Genomic DNA, 19,939 nt, shown 5'->3' with positions numbered 1-19,939 from the left:
AACTAGGGAATGCTTCTGTGATTTGTGAGACCTTATCAAAAGTTTTAATACGTTTGACTGATATATCAGAAATAGAAGAAGAAAGGGAATGGGACAGAAAGATATTGAACAAAAGCTAAATTTCCAAATATCTTGAAAAATGTAAATTTATAGATCAAGAAACAGTGAATCGCAAGGAAGAATATGCAAAGAATGAAAATGCAAAGGCAACCACAGCAAGGCTCATTACAGCCAACAAACTGCTGAAAACTAAAGATAAAGAGAAAATCTTGAAAGAAGCCATAGAAAATCATACATAGAGGGGAACGGCAGAAAAATGTGCTGATGTCTCATTAGAAACTGTGGAGGCCAGAAGATAATAGAGCATCCTTAATGTGCTGAAAGGGGGAAGGCCAGTCAACCTAGAATTCTGTACCCAGCAAAAGTACTCAAGGATAATAGTAAAATAAACTTTAAAGGTTAAGAAAATATTTTTTAGCAGACTTGCATTTTATTTAACACAAAAGGAATTTCTTCAGGTTGAAGGACAATGATACCGATGGATATTTGGATTTTCAGACTGAAAAGAAATTGCAAGTAGGTGAGTGAGTATAAAAAAGCCTGTTGGAGCACCTAGGTGACTCAGTCCTTTAAGCATCTGAGTCTTGATTTTGGCTCAGGTCATGCTCTCAGGAACATGAAATCTGAGCCTTCTGTCAGGCTTGCGCTCAGTATAGCACCTGCTTGGGATTCTCTCTCTCCCTCTCCCTTTGCCCCTACCCCTTGCTCACTTGTGCTCATGTGCTCTTTCTCTCTCAAATAAATAAATAAAATCTTTAAAAAACAACAACAACCCTGTTTTTCTCTTAATTCATAGGACTCTTTAAAAGAAAACTATGACATATAGTGGGATTTATTTTATACTTAGAGGTAATATATATGACAGCTCTACTACACAGGGCAAGCAAATGGTATACTGGTATACAAATCTATGTGGTTTCAAGATTCTAAAATTTTACATGAAGTGGAACAACATTAATTTTTAATCCCTAGAAAATATTTCTATTTCTATTATAAGGTTGGGATTTTCTTTAACAGTTCTTTGACTTTGAATTAGAAATGTCAGCATAAACTAATGGTTAATTTCTATTAAAAAAAGTATACTCCTCTAAACTGTGAACTGAATTATCTAGAAATAACTCATAGCAAACATTCTTAGTTCCCAGCTTGTAGTTCTAAATATTATTCCCTAGGGAACTGGGATTTAATTTTACTGTCTTTTAAATTATAGAAAATAATAATGTGGCCTCCATATATAATGAGGTACACTAAACTCATTTCCGGTCCAGCCTCCTCTTACCTCACGATACCTGTGTTTTGGAATATGATAGACAATAGTACCTTGCGGCTACTTAAAACCTACTTAAACCTACTTAAAACCAAAGTTAAAAATTCAGTCCCTCAAGTACATTTAATCTTAAGTGTTCAGTAGCCACATGTAGGTAGCAATTGTTGCATAGTTCAAATAATATAACATTTCCAACACCACAGAGAGGTCTATTGGACAGCTGACCTAGAAAAACCACAAAATAAAATGCAAAAAATAGAGCTAAAATAAAATCCTAAAAATAACCCCCAAAATGCAGAGAGGGACAGAAAAGGGATGGGAAAAAAGAAAACAAATAGGAAAATAGTAGCCCTAATCAATAACTGCATTACATGTAAGAGACTAAATATTTAAAATACAGAGGTTTTCAGAATAAGACCCAAATATGTGCTGTCTCTAAGAAATTCACTTTAAAGAAAAAGACACTGATAAGTTGAAAGTCAATGAATAGAAAAAGAGAGGAAAAAATATACATTAGAAGACTGCAGTAGCCATATTTAATGTCAGAGACAGAGAAAATGAAGTAATGTTGGATTGAGAAACATTGGTCAATATATCAGGAGGATATAACAATCGTAAATTAGTTATGATCCTAGAAATGAGATTCAAAATATATGAAGTATTAACATAACTTAAGGAAAATATAGGCAAATCTACAGTAATACTGAAGATTTTAACATTCCTCTTTTAGCAATTGATGTAACAGATCTTTCAGTCTGTTCTCAGGTACACGATACGAATATCACTAGTTATCACTTGATCTAATTGTTCTTTATGGATTACTATATTCAGTGACTGCAGAACACATATTTCAAGAGCACTTAGCATGCTTACCAAGAGACTTGCTGGGCTAGGGTGTTAAGTCTGCATAAATTTAAAATGATTGGAATAATACAAAGTATGTTCTGAGACCACAGTGAACCTGAGTATCACAAGCTAGAAACTGTAAAAGCCCAAATATTTGGAAATACACCTCTAAATTCACACAGCTCAAAGAAGTTATAAGGGAGATTAGGAAATATTTTAAAGCAGAAAATAAAAGTAAAATAGAAATTTTGCAAATGTTTCTGAAGTAGTGCTAAGAGGGATATTTAACTGTAATATTTATATTAGAAATATCTAAAATTAATGAGTCAAGTTTTCACTCTAAGAAACTAGAAAAAGAACAGATTATATCCAAAGCAAATGGAAGAAAGGAAATAATGAACATTAGAGCAGAAATCAACGAAACAGAAAAAAGACAAATGGAAAAGTAACAAAGCCAAAAGTTGGTACTTGCAAACGATTATTAAAAATAATAAACCCCTGGCTAGACTCATCAAGAAAATGAGGGGCCCAAAGTTAATCAAGAATGAAAAAAGTTTCACTGAAGATCCTGTAGTTATTAAGGAATAATAAAGGAATATTATAATCAGCTTTATGCTGTAAGTTAAACAACTAAGATAAAATTGGCAAATTCCTTAAATATGCTTACCAAAACTGACCCAGTATAAAATAGAAAATCTGAATAGCTATGTGTCTGTTAAAGAAATCAAATTCATTATCAAACTCCATAGAGAGCCACGTGGTTTCACTGGTGAATTCTATGAAACTCTTATAGGAGAGAGAACAACACTCTCCCACAAGTTTTTTCACAAAACAGAGGTTGAAGAATCAAGTTCTAACTTTTGTGAGGAGACCATCATAATGTTGATGTGGATGAGATAAAACTGTTACTGAAAAAAAAATAAGTATATCTGAGCATAGATTTAAATATTTAACAAAATATCAAATTGTATATAGTAATATATAAAAGGATCCATCATTTTTTATGATCAAGTGGGGTTTATCCCAAGCAACAGAAAGTTGGTTTCTCATTCTAAAATGGGACTATAATTCACTATATTAACAATACAGAAGACTCATATGATTTCAGTAGACATGAACACATCATTTGACAAAATTTAATGCCCATTTATGATAAAAACTTGGCAGATTTCATTCAATCTGATAAATACTATCTATCAAAAACATGAATCTCACATTTAATGGTAAAATATTGGACCTAAAATCTATTCACCCTTACCAATTTAACATTGTATTAGATCTTAGTGCGATAAATTAAAAAAAAAAGGCATACAGATTAGAAAGATGTAAAACTATTTAAAATGGTTTGATTCTCTTATCTCAAATTTGCCTTTTTAAATCACTTTCTGATTTCTGTATTAGAAACTTAAAAATACATTTTTGGTCTAATAAGTATAATTGATAGAACCCCAAATTTTAATTTCTTTTCCCCCGGTATTGTCTACCCTTAAAATCATTTTCCTTCACAGCTTTCTATCTATAAGGTAAAATGAAATTCCCATTACTATTCTGGAAAAACTTGGTTCTTTTTTTCTAGAGTGTAAAGGTAGTGATCATTAACATAGTACATCTCCTCCTGCCTACCTGCCTGCTACTTTGCAGTCATAGCTCTCATCTCCTCTTGCTTTGCTGTATAGTATGATCCTCCCAATGTCCTTCCAACCCTCTCCATTGTAATGTACCATCAGGTCACTTAGAGAACCATTTTAAATGATCTAATAGTGTATTTGTCCTCCATTACAGTGTGAGTTCTTGAGGGCAGGGACCATTCCTTTATTCATTCATATTTTTATTCTTAGCATTTGGCATGATAGCTGATAAGCAGCTGGTGTTAAAATATTTTGAATTAATAAGTGAATGGATGCTCATTATCAACCTGAAGGAGTTTTAATTCATAAAAAAAGTGTTTGATCTTGGGTAATTTTAAAATGCTTTGGTCTCAAGATATATCAAATATTTGACCTTTAATTAGTTTCTTTACTATTACTTTACAAAACCTTATTTTCTTCAAGACATGGAAGTAAAATGTTTTGTGCTAATATAAATTTTAGGATAATTAATGTTTGATTTTAGCACATCTTATGATGTTTTCTTGGGAACTCATGATTATGTTATAAATAAGACATCACAATTTTATAGTATGCTAATGTTTTTTAAAAAATGCTCACTGTATGAAAAATGCATTTTTTTCTCCTAGAAACAAGCTGCTGAAATTTTCTCAAGTTTCTTTAAGATTATTTAGTTCGTTTTGTTCAAATATATTACTGAATTATTTTTACCTTATGTTTTACATAATTAGTTTAGAGTACCATATCAGAAGTTACCATGATTCTATGTGGTCTAGTTTGTTTTATTTCTTAGGTGAAAGGAGGAAGTTTCATGTTTACCTATGGAATTCCTCATGTGCAAATAATACAAAAATTCTCAGGATAGTATTGATATGTGATTTGTAAAGACCATGTGCCTTTATGGACAGTGTCAGATGTTAAGGTGAACATTTATTAAAAGTTTCTTGTAATAATAGATGGGAAGGATACTTTAAATAAGACTCATTTATAACTCTAAATACTGGGTAAATATTAAGAACATTTATAAAATATTTACATGTTTAAATTATAAAGCATTTTCTGCTTATTTTTTAGCATCTTATTTTTTTCATAAACTAGATGAATAATACAAATATGAAATCTATGTTAATCATCTTTGTAGTCAATACCTTGATTAGTGAATTTTTCCTAGGTGGTTTTGTAGGTGGCCATGAACTCTCTAGTTTCCCTGCCGTTCATTTTATGTATAATTAATTGACACATTCCTTAAACATCCTTTCCTTGATACCAGTTTTTTGTTTTGTTTTGTTTTCTCTATAGTGAACACTTCTTGCATAGTGTTCTTTAGATAAGCATTCAGTAAATGGCAACTAGGTTATTAAATTTAGTTATTCTACTTTATGATAACTTTATTGCTATCCAAATGATACTAGGTTTAAATCAGGAGTATATAGATTATTTTCTTAGAAGTAGTTAAAAATTCTATCTTCATTTTATGGCATATTCATGGGAAGAAAAGGAAACTTTTAAAGAATTCATTTTTCATTCTACAGCAACATTTTGTTAAAATCCACTGTGTTAAATATATTGACTATAACCAGTGTTATTTGTTAAGGAATATTGCATTTGGCATAATTAGGGTGGAGGTGGAGATAAAATGGACTGTACCTTCCAAGTCTTCAAACAAGGACTGTGTAGCACTGGTGACATTGTTAAATAGTGTCTGAAGATTATACTGGGACTTGTAATGAGTAATCTAGCCTGAAAATAAGAAAATGCCGATTAGTTCTGCTGCCAACTTTCTGATTGCGTGTCTTTGGCTGAGTCACTTAACTTCTCTGGTCCTTAAGTTTTTTCATCTAGTATGTGAGAGATTGAATTAACTGTTCTTTTAAATTTTCTCGTGTTCTGATTACAGTGAAAATTCTTAATTTGATTCTCAAATTTTCTGAATCCAGTGAAATTTTTTTTAAATAAGCAGAAAACTTAATAGTTACAAATAAATACAACTAATACAATACGAATGAAACATACAAGTATTGGCAGAATACAGGGTTTTTAGAGGTGAATAGAGTTCATTAGAAAGCCTTCTAGAAAAAAAATGTGGCAAGTGTATGAAGTGGGATAATGAGTAGGTGGGAGGGTAGGAGGAATATGTTGGTAGGATCAAAAGGTTTGCATATGTGGCAGTCATTTATTTGAAGGAGACCACAGGCAGATTCAATTGACTGAAGTAGTGACTTCCTGCTGAGGAATAATGGAAAACAAGGCTTTTGACACTGTGAAGAGAAGAAAGGTGTCAATTAGTTAAGTGCCTTGAAAGTCTTGCTAAGGAGTTTAGGCTTGATAGTGATGGGCAACCACTGCATGCTTTTGTGCAGGTGATCCAAAGAATGAACTGTGCCTGAGAAAAATCTTCAGGTTGTTTTTAGTAAGATGAAATGTGAGAGCTTAAAAACTTCATGGAGAGATTAACTTGTTAAGATTGCACCAGAAAATGAGCTGGTTTTGATAGGTAAAGCCATGGCTTTTTAAAATTAACTATAATATTTAGGTTAGTTGGATTTCCAGTTAGTTGTTAAAGGATAAAGAAAGCCTTGTGACCTGAATGTGAAAATATATAGAATTTATTACCTTGCTTCAGAGCCCCACCGTGTTACTCTCTTGTATTTCTTACACATCAGTTAAAACAATTCATATAATGAGAAAGATGGATCATTTCTTTTTTTTAACATTTAATATTATTTTATTCAGCTTTTTCCAGCAATAAAATCATTTCATTTTTTCCTCAAAACCAAACTTTTTCAAGAGATACAAGACATTTTAAAACATTTTCCAACTCCTGTATATTCTGTTACAATTGTTATGCATTATCAGCACATAGATTATTGTTGAGGTTAGCTATTTGGCACTTAACATGTATATATTTCACATTTATGTAGATTAATTAGGCTGATTTGAAAAAATTAAACCTCATAGTCATACTCCTATAAAACTATCATGGATGTGGTTGAAAAACATGCACCATTTAAATGACAGTGTTTTCTTTCTTCCCTGCCTAGTCTTTTCTAGCACTGGTGAACTTGTTACCTTATCCTGCTGTTTATGAGCTGGTAGGAAATCAAGATCTTCCTAATAAAGCAGAGTATTCTCTTCGTGAAGTCCCAACGTGTGTTATTGTAAGTCATTTTCTTTTAATCTTTACCTTATATAAATGATATTTGAGATTTGTAGTACAGTGCAGTTTGGCAAAAAAAAGGAACATTATTTAATGGTGTTTAAAGACTGATTTGATTTATTTACCCATGGGATATGCTCTGAATTATCTGTGCATGGAATTTTTGATCCACATCACCTAAAAGTTACAACACCTCTTAGAATACAAGGTTAATGCTCCCCAATCAGGAAAGAAACATGGCATAAACAGAAATATGTACATGAATGATTTTTAGATGGTTTATGTTACTAGTCACACCAGTGTTGCTTCTTCATTGGCTACAATAATTAGGATTAAACTAGATCCAAGGAGTCCAATACATTTTCTGCTTATATTTTAATGAACTACCTATTACTGCCCCATGAGGGCAGTATGTACATATTTTTTTGAGACTTTTTTCATATTCATACTCCGAAATGGGTAACTTCTTTTAATCATTTAGAGATATTTAGTCTCTCATCTTTGGATAACTTTATGAATTAAGCACATAAAATATGTACTTATGCATTCATAAAGAATTATTTAATTAACACTGAAATTCTATTAATCATTCTTATTTTCTGGTCCCTTTGACCTGTGTGTTATTGTTTTTTCTATAGTTTTGCCCATGTGAATATTTTTAATTCTTGTTAATCCTGAATATTCTAATTTTGTAAAACTTTCTCTACTCTGGAAATTTTTGGATAATTTTATGAATGAAATATAAAGATAGATACATCTAATGTTGGATTTTTAATTTCTATTCTCTTTTCCTTGAAGTGTTTCAATTTTACATTGTGCTACTTGTATCTTGGCATTTCTTAAGTAGTTTTATAATTAGCCATTTATGTGTCTGTCTTCCCTCCTACCCTGTGAGTGCCTGAGAACAGGTAGGACATCTTAGTCATCCTTAGCATTTAGCACATAGTAGATGTCCAGTGAATGGTTTTTGAAGATATTCCTAAAAGTATTGCCTTTGTTGAAATCAGTTATGGGAGTCTTGTCACTCTCTCCTATGTCTGTGGTTCTACTTCTGGTTCTCTTCCAGCTTCTCTGATCTCTCTTATATAGTCTCCTTTGTGGACTTCTCTTCCTCTGCTGTCTGTTATCCAATTGATCTCATCCAGTACTGTGACTTTAGTTGTATATGGACAGTTCTGACCTGTATTGCTCACCTGTCAAATCTATACTCAGATTTCTACCAGATAATGGACATCTGGAACACTGATGGGCATCTTAGTCTTACCACTTCTAGAACTGAATATAATGTGTTTTTTTTTTCCTATTTTAAATCAATTCCATTTCCTGTTTTCCTATCTCAGCATATGGCACCATCATCCACATAATGCGCTAGAAACCTGGAAGTCATCATTGACTTCTCTTTCTGTACATGCAATTAATCACCATGTATAGATTTTTGCCTCCCTAATAACTACATCTTGTTTACTTTTTTTGTTCCTATTAAGGCTACCTTAGCTCAGATTCTCATTTGTTGTCTAGATTACTTCAGTGAGATCCTAACTGCTTTTTTTTCCCCCAGTCTCAACCTGTAATTTATCCTCATGCTGATTTATTCTCAAAGTGGTCCTTTAGAAATGAAAACCGGATGTAGTAATTCTATTTAAAATCTTTGCTGACTTCCTTTTGCCTCCACGCGTAGCCATGTTCCTTTGCCTGACATACAGCTTCTCCTTGTTTCTCAAAGCCCTTTTTTTTTCTCTTGTCACCTTCCACTCTGATTTCCAGGGTCTTCGAACAAGTTTCTTCCTTTCTCTGGGGTCTGGAAGCTTTCTAAACCTTGCTTTTTGGCTAGATAGTATCTCTTCATTTTTCATGCTTTACTCAAAAGAAGTCATCTCATATGTCACAGTATTGTATAATTACTTTTGCATTTGTCTGTCCTAATGGACTGTAAAATCCATGAGGAGAGGAACTGGATTTTGTCTTTTGCCCAAAAAGTCTAGCAAGTTGTTGTTTTGTTTTTCTTTTGCTACTGTGAGCATGGTGGGTTCTCAGTAACTTCATTTTTTATTAATTACATGATAGGCTCTTAATGATCTTGGCCCTTCTTAGGCTTTATTCAAAAGAATTTAAATTTAGTATCTTTCTGTTTTCTTTGGGAGTCCTGTGGCAGGAACCCTAGGAAGTTACACTGAGGAGCTGTGTGTGTGTGTGTGTGTGTGTGTGTGTGTGTGTGTGTGTGTGTTTATTTAACTGCATACATTCATGGGTGGGCTTTCTTTTGTGGATGCTTTCAAACTTGCATTTAAAAAATGGTATAATAAACTCCCATATACTCAACACTAAACTTTAGCTTTTATCGACATTCTGTCAGTGTTCTCCCATCTGTTCCCCTATTCTTAACCAGTTGCCTCTCCTTTACTCCTGCATTTTTCTTTTCCTGGAGAATTATAAAGCGTGTTTTAGGTATAATGCCAATTTATCTGTAAATAATTTAGTATGTATCTCTAAGTAATAAGGACCTCTGGGTTTTGTTTTGTTTTGTTTGAATTACCACCTTGTAAACCATCATGGCTTTAATCATATCTAAAATGTTAGCTATAATCCTTTAATGTTATCTAATATGTGGTCTGTATAGAAGTTTCCTTTTTCTTAAGATGTCTTTTTTTTTTTTTAATAGTTGGTCAAGTCATGATCCAAACAAGGTCCATACATTGCATTCAGTCATTATGTCTTTTACATCTTTTTTCTAAAACAGTTCTTTTTTTGTTTCCATGCCATTGATTTATTGGAAAAACTGGGTTATTTGTCCTGGGTTGCATTGATTCATTGTTTCACCAGGAGATGTGAAATGGTGATTATATTCTGTTATTCTTTTTTTATATTTCACTGGAATTATTTAATAAAGGAAACCCTGAAAAAGTTTTTTTTTTTTTCAGGCATGGCAGAATAAATGCTTGACTATTTATAAATTTTCAAAGTAGTGAATTGGTCTAGTAATCTCCAAAAGGGATGTTTTTTATTATTATCATTATGAGCTTCTAGTTTTTATATGTATATGTTTCAATCCAGTACAGTTAGTCATTATTGCTTTTGATAATCAAGATATTCTTTGGCTACAGAGTCCTTTTGACATGTTGTTATTCCTGTTTGATATATTTCTTTCTAATGTAAGACGTTCTGGGCTCATTGTATACATTTTCTGGCTCAGTCCTGGAATCGGCCATCTTCAAAGAGTTGTCGTTCCTTTTACTAGGACTTGCTATTTAGAAACTATAACCGGGACACTAGACATTTTCATCGTTTAGGGTTGTCATTATTTCTAGTCCTTTCAGGGGACAGCTGAAGAGTATAAGTATTTTTTTTTTAAAGAGAAATTCATCATGATCCTATGTTGAGTTTTTTCTTAGATTTTTCTCTTTCACTGAAAAGCTTGGTTACTAATGACATGAACGAAACTACTTATTTGCTTTTATTGTACAGTGTACATATAATAGTTCAGAATAAAATTAGTGCATGCATATTGACATTTCATTTCACTTAGTTTTGTTATTAGAATTTATGCCACCAGGGATTTGCAATCAAAATGTTGTGTTTTAAAGTTACTTGAAGTAAATCTCTGTTCTGCCTTGTTATGCCACTAACTGAATAGACTTGTTTTAGAATGTTCTAAATTGAGAGGTTGTTTTACCTTTTGTATTAATTTTGTCTTTTTGATTCTTACATAATTTAATGTTCTTTTAAAATATGTGACTCCAGTATGTAACAAGGCATAGTCACAGAATGTGCTTACATATTAATCCCTTTTGTCCTTTTTCACCTTAGGTATGTATTGATCTTCATTATAATAGCAGTTAGCTCCATGTAGCTATTTAAATTTAAATTAATGACAACTAAATAAAATTCAAAATTTCTCTCCTGTAAGTTCTATCCACATTTCAAGTTTTCAGGTACCCACTAGCTATAGGTGGCCAGTGACTGCCACATTAAATAGCACAGACAGAATATTTCCATCATTGCAGAAAGTTCTTTTTTATAGCACTGCCTTATAGCTAACACTTTTTGTTAGTTTTTGGCTTATCTTTCAACTGTTACTTTACAACTGTTACTTTAAAAAATAATATATTTTCTTTCCCTCCAGACTTAAGCAAAAGATAGTATGCTCTAAACACTGCCCTGTCTGCATTTTTCTTTTAATTCTTTACCTTTGAGATTACTGCATACCAGTATATAGAGCTCCACCCTTAGCCTTTTCTACAAATGCATGGTATACTGTTGTGCTAGAGTTTATTCATCCAATCATCTATTGGTGGACACTGGATTCTTTAAGGTTTTTGCTATTATAAGTTATGCCAAAATTAGTAGCTTGGTTTATATTTATTGTATTTATCAGTGTGCCTATATAGTTTTTCTGCTGTTGCATAACAACTTGCTACAAACTAAACAAATTAAAACCACACATTTAGGAGCTCACAGTTTTGTACATCAGAAATCTCGCACTGTGTTTCTGGGTTTTCTGCTCAGAGTATTATTATAAGCCGAAATCAAGATGTTGGCCAGGCTAAGTGCTCATCTGGAGGCCCTGGGGAAAACTGCAATTCCAAATTAATACTAGGCAGAATTCTTAGGTTGTAGGACTTAAGTGCCTGGCTTTCTGCTGGCTGTCAGGCAGGAGTTGCTCCTGGGGTTTTTTTTTCTGTGGCCCTCTCCATTTCAACTGTGAACAACATCCCTTCTGTCAAATCCCTTTCATGCTTTGAATCTGTCTGACTTCCTCTCCTGTGAACAGCCCCGAGAAAATTCTTTTCTTTTGAATGGCTCTTGTGATGATATCAGAGCCACTCGGATAATCTATTTTAAAATCAATTAAGGACTTCCACAAAAATCTCTTCACAGCAATACATGCATTAGTGTTTAAGGCCTCAGAATCTTGGGGCTCTTAAATTCTGCCCACTATAGAATCTTTGGGCTAGATTTCTAGAAGTGGGATCACTGGGTTGAAAGGTAAATTCATATGTAATTTTAGTATATATTGCTAGTTTTTTATACACAGGGAATAATCTTTTTGCTTTCCCATCAATGAGGTATAATAGTGACTGTTTTTTAGTAGTCCCACTCCCCCTGCTTGTGTTCCCTCTCTCGCTGTCTCTCTCTCTGTCAAATAAATAAATTAAAAAATAAAAATAAAAAAAAGTAAAATCAAGGTGTTAATAGGGCCACCTTCCATCCAGAGAATCCAGGGGAGAATTCTTCCTTGCCGCCTCCAGCTTCTAGTTGTTCCCAGCATGCCATGTCTTGTTGCTACATAACTCCAGTTTCTGCCCTCCATCTTCACAAGGCTCTCTCCCTCATCTGTCTTAAATCTCCCCTTGTCTTTCTCTTCTAAGGATACTTGTCACAGTCTTACGGCCCAGTTGGGTTAATCCAGGATGATCTTATCTCAGAATTCTTAATTACCTCTTCAAACACTCTTTTTCCAAATAGGGTAACAATCATAGGTTCTGGAGATTAGAACGTGGACATATCTTTTGTTGGGGGTCACAATTTAATTCACTATGCCACCAAACAGGAGAGTGGCCTTTTCCTCTACTTCTCTCCTGTAGACTGAACGTGTACCCCCCAAATTCACATGTTGAAACCTAATCCCCAATGTGATATTTGGAGGTGGGCCTTCAGGAAGTGATTAGTATCTTTAAAAAAAAAAAAAAATAGACTCCGGTTTTGCACAATGGCAGTATCGTAGCCAATGAGGTTTATCTGAGGTGCTGCAATTATGGCTGATTGAAAAAAAAAAAATAGACTAGAAAAATCCCTGACCCCTTCTGTCGTGTGAAGGCATAGTGAAAAGATGACTGTCTATAAACTAGAAAGTGGGTCCTTGCCAGACACAAAATCTTCTGGTGCCTTGATTTTGGACTTCTCAGCATCCAGAACTGTAAGAAATAAAATTTCTGTTTATAAATCACCCAGGCTATGGTACTCTTGTTACAGCAGCCAGAATGGATGAAGACCCCTCCCACTTGAAAAATTCCAAGGAAGAATGTTGAAGGTTGAGTTTTGTTTGGGGATGTTCATAGGCTAACCAGTCACAAGCCACTCCTAGTGGTGCAGGTGCAGAAGTATTGGCATTATAACTGATCTCTCCCTCTCCTTTCACAGCAGGCCCTCAGGCATGTATGTATTTATGTGAATAGATAGTCCTTTGCTTTCCTAGTTTTGGTCTCATTCTGGCCTACTAGATCATTGAATGTATTTTCCAGCTGGACAGTATCCGTTGAAAGAATTTCAGACTTGTTTTTGTTTTTGTTTGTTTGAGTCCCAGGCCTTACTTGCCACTAGCTCATTGTTTGGAAGATGCTGCTTGATTTAGAAAAGTGATTGCCTTATTGACACATGTTGCAGTGCTTAGAAACTGAAGTTCTCCATAAGGCAGGCTTCCCAGGAGTTTCGTTTTCTTCCCTAAATGGTGATCCATCAACGTAATCCTCTTTAAAGAACATATTATTTACTGTAACATTTGTTCTCTGAAAATGCATTATCATTGATAGATCCCTGCAATCTACTCTTCCATTAGCTTGCTGGTAATACATTCTCTCTTTTATTCTTAACATATCCAGTACTTAGGTATGGAACTAGAACTTTATATAGAGTCCCAAAGTGTCACCGGCTGTCAAAGTCTGAGCTTAGTATTCAGATAGATGGACAAATTTCAGTCACCTATACTAGTATCCTACTAATGAAGAGGAATCTGTAGTAATCCTTCCAGAAGCTACTATGCATAGAACTGATTGGCAGATTCTCTTCTCTCAGATAAGAGAAGGCCAGTGATACATAATTCTAGATTAATCTCTGAAGATTATGATAAAACAGTGATCATTTCTTAAATTATTTTAAGCAGTAAAAATACCTTTTTGAAGCAACATTTGGCAAACAAGTTTGTCCAACAAGTTTGTGTATATATATATATATATATATATATACACACACACACTGTAAAGACTACTGAATAGTATCCAGGTGCCTGGACAAGTCAAGGGGAGCTCCACAGCTCTGTCACTGTGGTTAATCAGGACTGTCAGAGGAGAAATTAGGAAAAAGAAGAGAGTGGGATTACTGAGAATCTGAATGTGAAGCTGGCAATATCAATGAATTACTTAGTTCATGTTCTGTCATAAGGTTTGAAACAAGGAGTGCCCAGCTAAGAAGCAGACAGAATGACAGATTTTAAGATAGCAATCATTTTATTCTTCATGTTAGGTAGTTTATTTAATATTTGCTGATTATAAACTTTTGAGTACTTAGAAATTTTTGCAAGATATCCATAGAATGATAATAAATGCATTCCTAAGTGTTAGGTATAAACTTTTACTATACAAGTTGACACAAAATCCAGTTTTTACTATGTTTTGATTTGTGTTTTTCAAATTTTGAAAGATTCATTATTTCCTCAACCTTGCAAAGTCATTTCTATGCTTCTTATTTGATCATATGACATTTGTACTATCATCCACGTAGACCTCTGTAAATATTACATGACTTTACTCCCTAGCAAAACCTTCATTTTGACCTATCATAGGTCACAGAAATGTCTTCAGTTTGAACTCACTGGAGGGTAGCAAGTTTCTTGGTCAGGAAAATGAACAATGAGAGAGACAAGTATTCATCTATGAATAAATTTCTTAGGCCTAAACCCAAAGAAATATTATAAAATATAGGGCATTATAGCAGGGCATTATAAAAAGAAAGACTTTTAGAGAGTGCTCAAAATCGCATAGTTGGCTTACATTGTCAGGGCTTGGGATATCTGGTGGCACCTGGGTCATCAGGTTCTCTCTGCACTTGCATCGTGATTTTTAAGCCTGGCTACACAGTGCAACAACTTGGAAGTCTTTTAAAAGAATATTAATGTCAGAATCTGACCCCCAAGGATAGTGACTTAATTGGTCATTATTCATATATTCATATGCCTGGGCATTATTCATATATTTATATGTATATACAATTTTTTTTAAAGTTCTCTAGGTAATTCCAATGTTCAACCAGGGTTGGAAACCACTGATTTACATGAGCAGAGACTATTAACAAAATCTCAGCTACTAGATAAAACTATTTAAATCCACTGTTCATGCTTTACATTTGTAGATAAGTTGCTCATGCAATACCACAATGGGGTAGAAATTAGTGATTCTCCACTTTGGCTAAACATTAGATGACTCATTTCAGGAACTTTGACAAATCTTAATACCCAGACACACCTAGACCAATTAATTCAGAATCTCTAAGGGTGAGACTTGGGCATCTTTTTTTTTTTTTTTTTTTAACCTCTCTCTAGGTGATCAAATGTAAAGCCAATTTTGAGAACCATAAATCTAAATAAATCTTTGTTGAGTTGATTTTTCTTTAAATGGTCTCACTCCAACTCTTTCTTTTTCAGGATATTATAGATAGACTTATAATTTTGAATTCAGAAGCTAAGATTCGTTCTTTATTCAACTATGAACAATCACACATCTTTGGTCTAAGGTAAGGTGCTAAATTTTACCTGAGGTACATTTTCTATCTTGCAGAAACAATTAAGCATATGTTCTGTGTACTTTCAAAAAGTATTGGAAATGAGCAAATTTTTAAAGCATGTTTAAAGGTAAGTTGTAACTTTAGACAAAATAAATATAGCTATTAGGTTTTTATATAATGGCTTTTGTCTACATTTAGGCTCTGTGTTAGTACAATGTCTTCCACTTTTGTTTGATTTATATTACAAATGCCTCTTTAAAAAGAGGCATTTTGCTTACTGTACAGTTTACTTGGGAGTCAACTGGGGTTTCCCTGGGTTGGTATTTGATAGGACTCCTTCCATAATAGAGACTTGAAAAAGGCCTGAAAATGCATGATTTATCTTGAGGCTCAAATTTTGCTCCTCGATGTTAACCATTACTCCTTAATCTCAGTTTTCCCAAGGTTTAAACCTTTTTGGTCATATATACACCTATAATTTGTTTTCCTATCTATAAATTACCACTTTTAAAAACAGCTGGATAGGTTTGTGTTTCTTTTTTTTTCCCCCTTTCTACTAGCAAAGTAACTTTTTCAGCCAACAGGGAGGGGGTCAGTGAGAATGCTCTACCTAAGAAATAAAGCAATCACTTTTTTAAAATTAGAATCTCTGATGGTAGTATATATTACAGATCTTATACTCAAACTTTTTTTTTACCATTAATAGCTGAGTTTCATTTTTGGACTTTTTAGTTCAAAGAAGGTAGAAAAACTATAGCTATTATAGTTCTTTGAATGGTGTGTCCTTTATCTCAAAATGTATTTTCACATTACATTTTAACTTCTCATGTGTAGCATCAGGTACATCATATAGCAAGCAATGATGAAAATACTAGGAAAAATCTATTCAGTAGAACTTGCTTCTGCATAGCAAGTATATTTCTGAGTTTTGTAGTTATAGAATATAGATTCTAGCTTCTTTTTACTGATACAGTGAGTGAATGTCTTTTTCTTTATATAAAGAAGAGTAGTATTTTTCCCTAGTATTCTTGTTAAAAAAATAATAGGATCTTAATTCATGTAAAAAGCCATCCAAGAAGTAAAATGTCCCAGGGAATAAAATATATTAATTTGCATAGCATGTGCTTTTTTCAAATGGAATGCAATATCCAAATGGAGTCATTCTGTTCTACACGAGAAAATTTGCCATGGCATTGTCGATACATGTAATAGAGTTGTGTGGTATACAGTGGTTAGATCAGCAACATGGACTCGAGTCAAGACTGCTTGCTCTTTACTAGCTGTGTGAGTTGGGATCTCAGATACCATCTGTAAGAGGAAAATTGTATTATTTTCTTCATAGAACTATTATGGGAATTGCATAAGAAAAATTAAAATGACTTAACAGTGCCTGGCATGTAGCAAGCACTATAAAAATATTCATAATAGATGTAGTAGCAGTAGTACTTCAAGTGTTTATATCTGCTTGCTTTATATGATTTTTGTGTTTGAGTAGGAAGTAAATTTTGTCTTCATTCATTCAGTACCCCAGTAGTCTTCTACATGCTGCCAAGTAATTTGCTATGTTTACAGCATCAGCAATAAGAGAAAGAAAAAGGGCGCCTGGGTGGCTCAGTTGGTTGAGCGACTGCCTTCGGCTCAGGTCATGATCCTGGAGTCCCAGGATCGAGTCCCGCATCGGGCTCCCTGCGCGGCGGGGAGTATGCTTCTCCCTCTGACCCTCTTCCCTCTCGTGCTCTCTATCTCTCATTCTCTCCCTCTCAAATAAATAAATAAAAATCTTTAAAAAAAAATAAGAGAAAGAAAAAGACCAAATCATTTTCTGAGGAAAAGTTTGTATTTTATTTTTTGTGCTTTTTTAACAAGTTTTTCTTTGACAATATGTTTATTTCATTGTATTTCCAAGTTTATGTTCATAATATTCAGTTATATTTTTAGGTCATACATTTGAGGTTAGATACTTTGCTTTTTTCTAATAATTCAGTCTAGCGTTGATCTTTGTGGCCCAATAGCGATAATTTATATCATAGCTTTGTATTCTATAAATCTTGTGTTTCTCTGTGTTTTGGATTCTTACCTACACCATTTTCTTTACTTTCTACATTGGTTTTGTTTCTAATTGTACCTTTATTATACCGTTCCCTTCAGTAGATCATCTCATGAGTGTATTTGCCTTCTATACTTAGCACTGCTTGTTCCATTCACTTTTTCCCCCCTCTGAATAAGGGTACATTTAATACAGTTTCTGTAGGTTTGCCATAGCACTTAGATGAGGCTAATACAGGGCTTAGTGAAATGTGGATTTTCACTTTTTTTTTTAAGATTTTATTTATTTATTTGACAGAAAGATACACAGTGAGAGAGGGAACACAAGCAGAGGGAGTGGGAGAGGGAGAAGCAAGCTTCCCACCGAGCAGGGAGCCCGACCTGGGGCTCGATCCAGGGACCCTGGGATCATAAACTGAGCTGAAGGCGGATGCTTAACAGCTGAGCCACCCAGGCGCCCCATGAATTTTCACTTTTTAATAGAATCACATCCTCTGTAAATTTCTGAATTTTTATTTGTTCAGATCCTAGAAATCTTGTAAATGACTAATATATGAGAAGGTTGCTCCTTTGATTAGTCCTCCTATCCTCTTTGTTTCCACTTCTAGCCTGTCCTTTTCTAATTTTGGTATCTGGGTGCAGACATGCCCTCACATGTCTCATCTTACAATGAAACACACTCAAAAAGAAATTTCTCTTGACCTCCTGTCTCTGAAGTCACTGGCCTGTTTCTCTTCCTCTCATCATAGCAAGTAATCTGTACAAACTGTCCCCACTTGCTCACCTCTCTTTACTTTTCAGCCCACTTAGATTTGACATTGACTCTATTAACTTTGTCAGAATTGCACATCCTGCTCAAGTCGCTTGTAGCTTCTATGCTGATGAATGTAATAGATTCTTCTCTTTTTAATTCTCTTATTATAACTATCAGCATTTGATAGAGTGGACCATTTCTTTCTATGTGAAAGTTCTCTTTGTTTCTGTGACACTTCCACAGCTGCTATTTTTTCTCTTTTGCATTTTCTAAGCAATTTTTAGAATTTGGAATACTAAAGGTGCACCTAGGTGGCTCAGTTGGTTAAGCCACTGCCTTCGGCTTGGGTCATGATCCTGGAGTCCTGGGATCGAGTCCCACATCGGGCTCCCTGCTCAGCCGGGAGTCTGCTTCTCCCTCTGACCCTTCCCCCTCTCATGTGCTCTCTCTCTTTCTCTCTCTCTCATTCTCGCTCTCTCAAATAAATAAATAAGTAAAATCTTAAAAAAAAAAAAGAATTTGGAATACTAAGGACTTTGTCCCAGTTGCACTTTTTCCTCTTTGTTCTACCCCAAGTTCATCCACTTACACCTTTACCTTTAAGTATCCTGTATGTCTGTGGGTGCCCCACAGTTTATATCCCTAACCTAAATCATTATTCGGAGCTACCAGGTTCAAATATACAACTCTCTCTTGACATCTCAATTCGTACATTTCTCGGACATCACAAACTTAACATGTCTAAAACTGAACTTTTGGATCTCCTCCCACAAAAACAAACAAAACAAAATAAATCTTCTGTTTCCATCTCATTAAGTGGCCCAACCAACTATTCAGTTGCTCAGTCTTGAAAGTCATCTTAACTTTTTTTCTTTGTTTTTCAAACAGTGATTTATCTTTATTATAAAGAAATTAACCAACACAGGAGACTAATTATAATACATTAAGTGACATTCTTCCTAACTCTGAAAGTAACATTATTTTTTAAAATTTTAATTCCAGGGGCACCCAAGTGGCTCAGTTGTTAAGTGTCTGCCTTCGGCTCAGGTCATGATCCCAGGGTCCTGGGATCGAGCCCCATATCGGGCTCTCTGCTCAGTGGGAAGCCTGCTTCTCCCTCTCACACTCCCCCTGCTTGTGTTCCTTCTCTCATTGTCTCTCTCTCTGTCAAATAAATAAATCAAATCTTTAAAAAAAATAAAAAATAAAAAAATAAAAATTTTAACTCCAGTGTAGTTAACATACAGTGTTATATATTAGTTTCAGGTGTATAATACAGTGATTCGATAGTTCTATATTTAGTGCTCATCAAGTCAGTGTACTCTTAATCCCCTGCACCTATCTGAAAGTAACATTAACATTGAGGAAAATTATTCTGGACATCTTTTTGCACATGTACATACAGAAGAATAGATATATGGAGATTATTTTATAAAAATGGAATCATAATATTTAAATTTACCATTTTAATTTAAATTTTAAATTCTAACTGAATTTTATAGAAAAGAAAAACTAGTGAAACAGAAGAAATGGCTGAATTTCAAATAACTGTTTTTTCACTCCAGGTGTTAGTATTTCCCCAGAGATTCCTCTAAGTTTAAGAAAGAAAAGATTATGTAAAACATTTCAAGTGGTTTGAACATTATATTTCACTTCTAGACAATATTGATTGACTCTACTATGAGAGATGAGGACGTTATTGCTCTCAT

At 34.0% G+C, this 19,939-nt stretch overlaps 1 protein-coding gene across 5 annotated transcripts in view; it reads left to right on the top strand.

The window, feature by feature from the left end:
- Positions 1-19,939, top strand: part of TBC1D32 (TBC1 domain family member 32) — a 208,218-nt gene that overhangs the window by 77,554 nt on the left and 110,725 nt on the right. For all 5 annotated transcript variants that reach the window (XM_025864955.2, XM_025864962.2, XM_025864946.2 and 2 more), the window contains 2 exons: positions 6,822-6,938; positions 15,351-15,439. In XM_025864955.2, the coding sequence (XP_025720740.1) occupies positions 6,822-6,938; positions 15,351-15,439 (206 nt within the window). The remainder of the gene's footprint in view (positions 1-6,821; positions 6,939-15,350; positions 15,440-19,939) is intronic.

This window comes from Callorhinus ursinus, unplaced genomic scaffold, assembly GCF_003265705.2.
Source record: "Callorhinus ursinus isolate GAN/ISIS: 27379988/994484 unplaced genomic scaffold, GSC_fseal_2.0 scaffold6, whole genome shotgun sequence".
Taxonomy (NCBI): domain Eukaryota; kingdom Metazoa; phylum Chordata; class Mammalia; order Carnivora; family Otariidae; genus Callorhinus; species Callorhinus ursinus.
The sequence above is the reverse complement of the archived record's forward strand: the minus strand, read 5'-3'. Positions and strand labels throughout refer to the sequence as shown.